The sequence below is a fragment of the Phalaenopsis equestris genome, unplaced genomic scaffold, assembly GCF_001263595.1.
Source record: "Phalaenopsis equestris unplaced genomic scaffold, ASM126359v1 Scaffold000343, whole genome shotgun sequence".
In the NCBI taxonomy this organism is placed as follows: domain Eukaryota; kingdom Viridiplantae; phylum Streptophyta; class Magnoliopsida; order Asparagales; family Orchidaceae; genus Phalaenopsis; species Phalaenopsis equestris.
In genome coordinates, this window is record NW_018164785.1 from 252,515 (window position 1) to 264,209 (window position 11,695).

General features: G+C 32.6%; 1 protein-coding gene across 1 annotated transcript in view; it reads right to left on the bottom strand.

Moving 5' to 3' along the window:
- Nucleotides 1-7,586: 7,586 nt before the first annotated feature.
- The window catches only part of LOC110025945 (UPF0061 protein azo1574), a 7,152-nt gene continuing 3,043 nt past the window's right edge, over nt 7,587-11,695 (bottom strand). The window contains exons 5-8 of the mRNA XM_020726645.1: nt 10,820-11,067; nt 10,372-10,678; nt 10,017-10,290; nt 7,587-7,888 (exon numbers count right to left, since the gene is read on the bottom strand). Coding sequence (XP_020582304.1) covers nt 7,634-7,888; nt 10,017-10,290; nt 10,372-10,678; nt 10,820-11,067 — 1,084 coding nt within the window. The 3' untranslated portion in view covers nt 7,587-7,633. The remainder of the gene's footprint in view (nt 7,889-10,016; nt 10,291-10,371; nt 10,679-10,819; nt 11,068-11,695) is intronic.

Sequence of the window (11,695 nt, forward strand, 5' to 3'; positions counted from 1 at the left end):
TGTACATGTGCACGTAAAGATATATATATATATAAGTAGTTATTATAAGCATTGAACTCATTTTTAGCATTTGAATGTCTTTGATCCATTAATTTTACACCTTCAAAGCACATTCTTTCATATTCTTATTGTGAATTGATATCATCTATAGGAAAGTCTAAGAATGGTATAATATGAGCATCTTCATGTACAACTAAGTAATGAATTCATATGTTACTATAATCATATCATTCAATATAGATCATCATAAATTCCTTCTTGTCTAGATGAATCATAACATCATCCCAAATGAAAATGTTTATTTTTCACACACACACACCCAACCATTTGAGTACGCCTCCTTAAAGCCAACACGCCACTTCTAATGTGCCCAACCATTTGAGTACGCCTCCTTAAAGCCAACTGTGCGAATTAACACAAAAATATAGATATTGTAAACATTTGATATAAATCTATTTATTAAACTTATTTAGACATACACAAAATTTTACAAAACGTCTTTGATATTAACCTAGTTAAATGCGTTTAGTGGATAAAAACATTTTTTTCTTAAATTACGAATATTTAAAGAAATGAAACTAACAAAAAATATTTATCTTATATTTAGATAAGACCTTTAAAGACTATACACAAAGGGATATATGTGCGTGCCAAAAACATAAATAGGTAAAGTTCAAATATGCCAACCAAATCCACTCCAAAAATTGAATATTTACTAATAATTAATAAATGTGTATGCCATAAATGGCTATGCTCTTTCATTTATTCAGTAGAGAAAAAACCCTCATTTATGAAGAAGTGATCACATATCAAATGCTTATAAGATAGATAAATTTATAACAATTAAATATTTTGGAGTTTAATCCTAAAAATGGTAGCACCTCAAACCATATGCTTGGGTAAATAAGCATCAACTCCCTAGCTACACAACTCTTAAAAATTAAAAATAAATAAAACAAAATATGATAAGAAAAAAATCACCTCGATCTTCTTAGCCATTCTTCCTCTCAATATGTATTATATTTATCTATTCCGACCTCAAATTAATGGCATCTCTTGGTCAATTATACTTATCATAAATAGAATGTGATAATTAGTTCTCTAAGCTTATTATTATCACAATGTTTGAGAGTATGATTATTATCATCTTCAAATTTGTTATGATAGGCACTTAGGTTTGATTCAATTATAACCTTTGTCTATCAATTCTATCAACCATACTTGCCACCCTTATGTCAGTCATGGTTATTACCCTTAAACACATCACAAGTATCATCTATAGGTTTATAATTAAGTTCCTTATCTATACTTTTTTTTCTTCACATTTAGATTTAATACTTATGCTTAAATTAGATCTAATATCCCTACTTAAATCAATAAAAATTAATAGTTCGTACGAACATCAACATGGACACTTACCATCTCCTTCAACAAGCTAGCAAGACTATTATCATCACTAAAACATGTTTAATGACCTTTAAAACATCATTATATTGATAGCCCTCATGTTATTTAATGAGGTAAGTTCTTGCACTCATAGTTTCTTATAAATTCTATGTGATATATCTTATTAGTGTGTGAGATCTTCATGTAATATTGGAACTATAAGGTCTATCTACAAATTTTCTAGCGCACATCAATTATGATACATTAAAATAAATATGCCTTTAAAATTCAATGAGCATAAATGATATTTAGATGAAGTTAATAATGACATGGGAGGAGCCGGCGAGGTTGTCGTGTAGAGGAAGAGGAAGCTGGGGGAAGAAGGTTCGTGTGTGGGAGCCGAAGCCGAACTCTGGAGCAGAGGATCGTGCTAATGTCGATCTAGTCAAAGAGGAAGACGAAGGAGAAGATTCGATCGTGCCCTTGCCAAGTGTCGAAGAAGAAGAGAAGTTGTGCGGGAAATGATCCTTCTCGCACGGTAATTCAATCCTGTGTGATCGAGCCGCAGAAGAAGAAAGGGAAGGGGCACTGTGCAGAGTCGTGTCGCGCCAAGAGTTTGGAGAGAAAAGGGTTTTAAATTAAATATATTAAGTATATTATAAATTATTAATAATGGGTATTTTGTTAATAAAATTTTTAAAGTAATAAAACTATTAAAAGTATTAATTTCAAACCTATAGTTCAAGTATTACAATCTTAATAATGAAATTTGCTAATTAAATTAATAATAATAAAAATAATAATAATAATAATAAAATTTAGTAACTTGAATATTTTGTAGGTGGTGACAAACTCTAAAAGCAAAGAAAATCATTCGTAATCAAGATGAGTACTTATATTTTTAAACTATTGTAATAATTTGTTTCTTCTCAAATATGTTTCCAGTTAATGATCTTTTTAAGTGTTTTATTTTTATTGAGATATTCTTTTTCGTATTTGTCATATCATTGTGAATGTGGTAGCTATTTACTCGTGTCTTTTGTGTATGTTTTATATAAAATTTTGAATTGAGTGCGATGAATACATATGCTTATGTTGACTGTTTGTATGCGCATGATTCACTATGATGGAGTCATCCTATGATGATATTAGTGGGAGAACACTAATGTACATGTGCACGTAAAGAAAAAAGAATGTTAATATTAATGTGTCTTAATTGACACAATTTTTTAGACATTACTCGTTTGACGGCTGTATAGATATGAAATGATATTATAAGATATTGATATAGACTTTTTGAATAGCATTTTAAAAGTTTATATTGGTTTATGACAAAGCTTAACCAACATGCATATTATTATTTTTTCTTATACTGGTGTAGTTTAGAAGTACGAGTATTCAATAGTTCATTTAACTCATAGTTGTTTTAACTAACCTTTCAAGTTAAATTAATTGATTAAAAGCTGAGCGATAGAAGATAAAACGTTTATAGAAGACGCGGACAACTAGTAACGAGGTGAATCTAATTTTAATGCTTCAATTTAATTTAATTAGTGACTTTTTATTTGTTAAATAGTAAATAAATATATTAATTTATTTTTCATCGTCCGACTATATGTTCCCATCTTGGTTAATTTCAAGCTCTGGGTCAGGTCATGAAAAAAAGTGGTATTAGGGCCAAAGTTTAGAATAATTTAATTTAATATTGATGAAAAAATAAATAGGATAATTATAAGAAAATTTTAATAAAAATAAAAATTAAAGATTAAAGTTAATAATTATCCATTCAAGCGTAGTGATACACCTCAAATCATAGAAGAAGAAAATCTGATAGAAAATGAAGAAGTACGACATGCAATTAATATGAACGCGAATGTCCGCACTCAAATAATGGTGGCGATGACTCAGTTTATTCAAGAGTTCAAATCGCAACCTATCGGAAATGATATTGTATAGATAAGTACTTGATGATATTTCAATATTTGTGTCCACCTTTGTTCAAAGGAACTGAAGACCCAATTGAAATGGAGTGAAATCTTATATGGAAACAATGAAAATTAGGCTCATCACTTGATTTAGGGAACTAAACTCATTTGAGGGGATAAGGAGAAGATCTGCTTATGATTGTCACTTATAATTTATGTCATGACCCAATCGATGCTGGTTAACTAGGATAGAGAAAATACTAGATAACATGACTTGTTCGGATGAAAGAAGAGTATTGTTTGCGATGTTTATGATGGATGGTGAAGCCGAAAGGTGATGGCGTGGGCAACATAGGATATGTTAGGGAACTTACACAACACGATAGTTATTTGGGCGGAATTCATGAAGCTATTCAGAGAAAGATTTGTACCCCTATTCGCTCGAAGAAAAATGCAGGTCAGGCTCATCAAATTGAGGCAATGAGAGAAGACAATCATGCAGTACGAAGTAGAGTTCACTGTAGTGTCAAGATATGCACCACAACTAGTCGCTACTCAAAAAAAAAAAAAAAAGTGCTATAGATTTCTTTCAGATTAAAGGATTCTATCAGAGAGTCGTTAGTACATTTGGGAATAGATAAATACTCATAGTGAACGAGCTAAAATAGTAGAGATTGCCTATTAGTTTACTTAGAAGCGTAACAAGATACAGAAGTGAAAAACTACAGAAGAACATGTAGGTCACTCAAAAAGATCTAATGAGAAAAGTCCAAGAATAATTTGGGAGGTGTTAGCATAGGCACAACTCAGGGTACTAGAGTCACTTGTGCTAAATGTGGAAGACAGCATAAAGGATAATGTATGATGGGCTCTAACAATTGCTATTGGTGCCAGTCAACTTGGTCATATAACAAGGTATTCTCCGAAGAGCGTCAAAAATTAGAAATCAGGCGGAACTTCTTCACAGAAGTTCGCAGGCAGGTAGAAAAAGATAGAGTCTACAGCTTCAGCTCTTACTCAAGGTCAACCAAGGGAACCTGTTCTACCTCGAGTATATTCCCTTACTCATAGTGAGAATGCAGAACTTATTGTTGTTGATGGTGGCGAGTATGATTTGTTTTCTTGGCATGTTTTCGTGATTCAGTAGTTATGTATTCCGACGTATATATAAGTTGTCTTATATCGAGTCTTTACCTTCATCTTAACCAATGAACTCTAATTTCATTAATAAATAATATTGATCCGTTTAAGGTTTGTTTATAAATTTTCAGGATTAAATTTTTATAAGTGAGAAAGATTGTAACAATATGCTTACCCGAGAGAAGAAACACAAAGCCGAAGGAGATAAGAAGCGAGGAGTCGGGATGAGGAAGCGGGCAGTCAAGAAACTAAATAGTGAAGGAAAAGAAGCACGAGGTCGGGCAAACGAAACAGGGGGGAGAGAGGAACGAGATCGAGAAGTTGAAGAAGTGATTTTTTTTTTTTGCGTACATAAGTCAGATGCCCACTTACCTGAGAATGACACGTGAAGAGAAGTCAGCGAGGTCGTTGTGCAGAGGAAGAGTAAGCAAGAGGAAGAAGGCTCGTGTGTGGGAGCCGAACTCTGGAGCAGACGATAGTGCTACTATCAAGCCAAGTCGAAGAGGACGACGAAAGAGGAGCTTCCATTGTGCCCTAACCAAGTGTCGAACAAAAGAGAGAAGTTGTGCAAGAGACGAACCTTCTAGCATAGTATTCGAGAAGAAAGGAAAGGGGGAAGGGGCGGAGCGTGCGGAGCCGAGTCGGGCCAAGAGTTTGGAGAGGTAATGGTTTTAAATTACATATATTGTATATTATAAATTATTTAATAAAATTTTAAAGTAATACAATTATTAAAGTTTAATTTCAAATCTAAAGTTTAGGTATTGCAATCTTAATAATGAAATTTGTTAATTAAATTAATAATAATAATAAAATAGTAACTTGAATATTTTATAGGTGGTAACTTAGATGCGGTGACAAAGTCTAAAAGTAAAGAAAATCATTTGAAATTAATATGAGTACTCATACTTTTAAAGTATAATAATAGTTTATTTTTTACTCAAATATGTTTGCAGTTGATGATATTTATGGGTGTTTTATTCTGATTGAGATGTTCTTTTCTTTGTTGATCATATTGTTGTGATTATGGTAGTTATTTACTCATGCATTTAGTGTATATTTTATATAGTAAGTGGAATTGAATGCGGTGAATACATACGCTTATGTTGACTGCTTGTATGTGCATGACTGAATATGATGGAGTCACCGTTTGATGGTACTTGTGAGGAAACATAAATGTACTCGTGCACGTAAATGAAAAATCATATTAATATTGATGTCTTTTTTTTTAAACGGCACTCTCGTGACAGTTCTATAGATATGAAATGGTATTATAAGATATTGATATAAAAACTTTGAATAGTAGGTTAAAAATTTATATATTCATTCATAATGAAGCTTAACCAACATGCATATTGTTCTTTTTCATTGTATTGTTGTAGTCTAAGAGTATCAGTATTCATTGGTTCGTTTAGCTCACAGTTGTTTTAACTATCTTTTCAGATTAAATGGATTGATTAAATGATGAGCGATAAAAGAGAAAACATTTATAGTTGACGCAGACAGCCAGTAACGAGATAAATCTAATTTCAATGTTTTAATTTAATTTAATTAGCGAATCTTTCATTTGTTAAATAATAAATTAATATAATAATTTATTTTCCACCGTCCGATTATATGTCCCCCGTCTTAATTAATTCCAAATCTCAGGCCGGGTCGTGATATTTCTAATAACAAAACAAGAAAAATTATGATTGTCAACCCCACTATCACACTCCTACATTATATTTAATGTTCATATTCATTAGACATTTTTATACCCTAAACTATCTAGAAGGCATATTGCATCCAAACCCCCCATCAACGTTGCACATAAAACCTGTACTCTTTTAATGCGTGTGAACTAAAATCTCTAAATTAACATGAAAAAATATCATTAAATTCTACTATTTCATAAAAATCTCCGCTGCAAATAACTACTGAAAGAGCTATATTTCCTTTTTCATATTGATCAAATAAAAAGAAGTAATTCTATCACGAGCCAAAAGACAAAACTTGCAGCTAGGACTGTCAAAACAGCTCGTTGTTCGCGAACAGCTCGTGTTCGGCTTGTTAAGAAACTCGTGTTCGGCTCGTTAATTTCTTTTGATAAGTTAATGAGCCGAACACGAACTAAGAAGTGTTCGTTCGTGTTCGGCTCGTTTTGGCTCGAAATACTACTCATCAAGTATGTATTTGACTCGAAATACTACTCATCAAGTTTATATATATATATATATATATATATATAAAGTAGTATTTAAAAAAAAACTAATTGACTACAAGGCTACAAAAATTTACAATCAATTAAAATATTGATTAAGAAAATAAAATAAAAATTATTAAATTAGATTCAAATGATGTTTTAATATAAATAATAATTTTTAAATCTAGCTCAAACTCTTATTGTTATAACTACATGATTAGGATTGTTAAAAGTACTCTTTGTTCGTCAACAGCTCGTGTTCGGCTCGTTAAGCAAACGAGCCAAACACGAACACATTTTTTGAGCTCGAAATATAAACGAGCCTAACACGAGCTGAGCTTGGCTCGCTCGTGTTCGGCTCGTTTACACCCCTAGTTGCAGCCATTAATTCATATCACCCTATCCTGCAAAAAGGTCTTTTCTACAGCAAAATGTGAAAAAAGGATGTCCGCCGGTCTAAAACCAAAATAAGTTTGTTGGGTCTCAAGCCGATACAGAACGAGAATAACACGTAATCTAATTTTGAAACAACGGCAACAAAAACAATAACAAAACCTTTATCCCACTACGTGGGTCGGCTACAAGAATCCTTTTTCTCCATTAGATCCTATTTAGAATCATATTTTCATTTAATTCTACGAAATTAAGATCATTTTTTTTATACAATTTTTATACAATAAAGCCCAAGTCATCCTAGATCTACCTCTGTCTTTCTTAACATAAGTCGAATCTAAAACATCTACTCTTCTAATCGGATCATCAGATGGTCGACGTTTAATGTGACCAAACCATCTAAGACGACTCTCTTTAATTCTGAAACAACTGCAAACTCATTTATTTAACAGGAGAAAATCTCACCGGATACAAGATGTTCTCAGAAAACTGCCGTGATCTTCACCTAATTTGTAATGAAGATAGTTCTGGATTAAACATATTATAAGATTTTGTGTGCATAATGATAAATTTTGTACAGCATTACAGCATAAACTAGACAGTCTCAAGAGGAACAAGAAAGCATACAGACACCGGGGCGATAAGCCCATGCAGGCGGCAACCTCGCATATTTCTCCATTCCTGGTTGTTCATCATAAGGGCTTTCCATCACTTTAAGAAGACGGCGAACCTCGTCGTAGTCTCCTTGCTCAGCTGAATCAATAGCTGTCTGGCATAGATAATTCCTAAGGATATATCTTGGATTCACAGAGTTCATGGCAGCTTTCCTCTGCTCATCTGGGATGCCGCTAGCGACCAACTAAATAATGCACACAAAGAAAAAAAAAAAAAAAACAGAAGGTGATGTTAAATTAGGGAGCTTCTGCAATCAAATTACATTGCATGACTACTTTCTACAACTATGAGCAACATATGAGAGAGTGTTATAGGAAGAATTGATAACAAGAACATTATAGCTTCATGATAATGATAAAAGAAGCATTTAGTTTGATCAAAATGAGATTTCATAAAAACTGGTGGCCTTCCGTAGATATTTGATGTTTTGAAGTTTTGTAGCACAAGGCAAAGGCAACAAAAGTTGCAGTTTGACCAATTAGAAACTTGGGGATTTACATACCGACCATGAATTCTTATATATTTACATATTTAAAATCTATATTTACATATTTATTTATGTAGCACAAGAGTGACAACACAACAGCAAAAAATATAAGTAAAATGGTGTTTCTCAGTAGATGAGGTTAATGTCAGTGATAATTTTGTCATTTTAGAATTAGAAAAAGTCATATAAGCAAAATATAAAGGCCGAGCTATTAGACATGTAAATGAATAATTATTAATGTAAATCTCCCGCAAAGAAAAACATTTTTGTAGCTCAAGTCAACGGAAAAATATGCCATCTTAGCCTGTTGGTTGAGAGCTTAGTCTTTGAACCAAAAGATCGTGGGTTCACGGCTTTGCATATACAATGTATTTGCGTCTGCGATTAAATTCCCCCTCCATACCCCACTCTCCCAAAAATATAAAACTGTGACTTCAGTCAAATATTAAATTCCCCCTCCATACCCCACTCTCCCAAATATATTTATCCCTGCATTGGAAAAATAAGGGATGCCATTGCGTGAATTAACCTGTGACTTCAGTCAAATACTGGCCAGAAAACAATACTGATAAACGCAAGTGGCTCATGTTTTAATAGAGATAAGGCTTCAGTACTATTGTGAAATAAAACTGTTCTAATCCAAATGAAAACAAAATATTTAAATATTGACTTGTGATAAACTTTATGATGTCTAGACTACACATCAAATAAAGTACTAAAATAAAACATGCATATTATAGGAGTCCTAATATTACTACAGTTACTAAATATGACTTTCCCCATTCAATTCAATCGTCACATACAAAATACAAAGTTGAACTTTCCCATAAAATAAATTATACAATAAAATAGACATCATACGAACTATCTATGAACTAATCATAACAAAAAATAATAAAAAAAAACTAAATATTTGATGAGCAACCAAATCATCATAAAAGATCCCAAAAATCAAGCTTAGCGGAACATTTCTCATGCTCATTTCCTCCCTCTTTCTTTATGGTGAAAAATAGAACATAAATAAAATAAAAAGTAGAACACGCTAGCACTATATTATCCCCCTCCTTTTGTCTCTTTAAATATATTTTCACATTACAAAACTCACTACTATAAGGTCCAAACGTGTACAACATCTCCATAAGTTCCTAATTTATATGTTCATTACATCTGAAACCATTTGGTCTTTACTTCTGAAAAGCCATTACATAGATCTTAATATAGTATTTATAGCATCCTGCAATTACCTTTTGCTCGTTCCCCATCACGTCAAGATCTTCAAATATTTCTCAATTCAAATTTGGTATATAAAAACCAAAAAAGAACATAAAACTACCCCTCTTAGGATTGCAGGCTTGAGTAGTCTATTAAAACAATAGAGGAATAGAATTGTTTGACGCAACGAAGAATTTAACACTATCATTGTTGGGTCCCATGCCTTCGATGTTAAAAGTGGAGGGTTACGTTAGGTAGTTGACAACCAGCATAAAATTTATTGAAAAAGCATGACATAAATCTTTTAGATCATTGTGTTAAGAGAGTAGATGCTTTAAATTCGACTTATGTTAAGAAAAACAGAGGTAGACCTAGAAAGACTTGGGCATATAGTATAAAAAATAATCTTAATTCATTAGAATTAAAAGAAAATATGATACTCAATAGGACGCAATAGAGAAAAAAGATTGATGTAGCCGGCCCCACTTAGTGGGATAAAAGCTTGTTTTTGTTGTTGTCGAAGCAGCAAAAAATAGCAGCTTCTTCAACAGGTTAAACAAACAAAAAATAAAACACAAAAACGAAGATGACATTCACACTCCTGAAATCATACCTCCTCAATATAGGTCTGCATCCAGCTTATCCAAGCTTCCTTTCTCTCATTGCCTATATCTAACAGCACAGCTTTGAGAGGAATGAGAAGCTCATCTTCAGGAACCTTGGGATCTGCTTTGATATTTGAAAGTAGACGAAAGAAATTTGTGTAGTCAACTTTATCAACAGCCATGTTGTTGAGAAGCTTACTAATCAAATGTTTGTTATACTTGGTTAGACCAAGTTTCCTGGTCATTATAGACTGATACTGGTCCATAAATTTTATTCCATATCTGAACAAAATAGATGAACTCAAACTCCAAATCAAAACAAATTAGAGATCAAATATCAGCAAAGCGTAAAGAACATATCACCTCTCCATAGCATAGTTTACTTCCTCTTGGTTGATCAAATTTGCAGCTGACAATGTTGCAGTGAATTGTGCAATATTCCATAAGCCAACATCCGGCTGATTTGCAAAACAATACCTTCTTCCCGGGAGATCAGTGGTATTAGGGGTATAGCTTGGATCAAAAGCATCCAGGAAACCAAAAGGGCCATAATCTATTGTTAACCCCAGTATGCTCATGTTATCAGTGTTCAGCACACCATGAGTGAAGCCAACTCCCTGCCATCCGGCAATCAGGGAAGCGGTAAGCTCCGCAACTTCAACCGACCAAGCTAGTAAGATTCATGAAAATAACATATAGATTTTGGTAAGTACAAGGTCCTAGATACACACATCATCGTCATCAGCTTTGCCCTTTTGCTAACTATTTTAGGCTTGGTTACGGACATAACTAAGTTTATAAGGAATGCTACCTGCATACTTGTTAGACGTCAAGTCCACAGCTGGAGATCCTTCTAGACCAGCTCCAAAAGAAATATCCTCACTTTTGCTCATCTTTTCAAGATGAGGAAAATGATGGCGAATGGTATAGTCTGCTAAAGTGCGTATAATATCAAGGTCTTCTTTGCCCCTGAATGCATGAATTTGGAATGAACCAATACGCAGAAACGATTGAGCAACACGGCAGACAATTGCACCAGGTTCATCTTTCGAGTTACCGCTAAACAATTAATATTCATAGATTATATGTCAGTGTTTGAAATATTAATTTTATTAATATGCTTAACTATTCAGATCATTTAGTAAAATTGCAATGCAAACCTCAAGAAAAACCACCCAGCATAAAATTAAAACACATAAAGAAACTTACAGATAAAATAAGAAGAGTCATGAATGAAGTAAACCAAGAAATGAGGAAACTAGTCTATAGGATGATGCCAAAGTTGACTAAAAAAGGGCATTGATCAGCAAATATAAATAGGGAAAATCATATTGATAACACTAAATAGCTTACCAAAAGTAAAATAATACATAATCTACATAGATAATATTATCAAAGTTTCTAAAATCTGTTTGTTAAAGAAAAATGAACAGCTAAACAACTCATAAAATTCGATAAATTTATCTGAATCTTAATTAAAAAAGATGGCTTTAAAACTGGTTTTGGCAGGTAATCAAATTACATAAATATTTCAAAAGAAAAATAAAAATCTCCATCACTTCGGAGAATAATTAATCATAGCTGGAAAACAATTATGTCCAATTTTTATGACGATAGAGTATCGATCCCTTCTATTATATATTTGTATGTATGATATATGTGTATATATATATATATATATAAACCC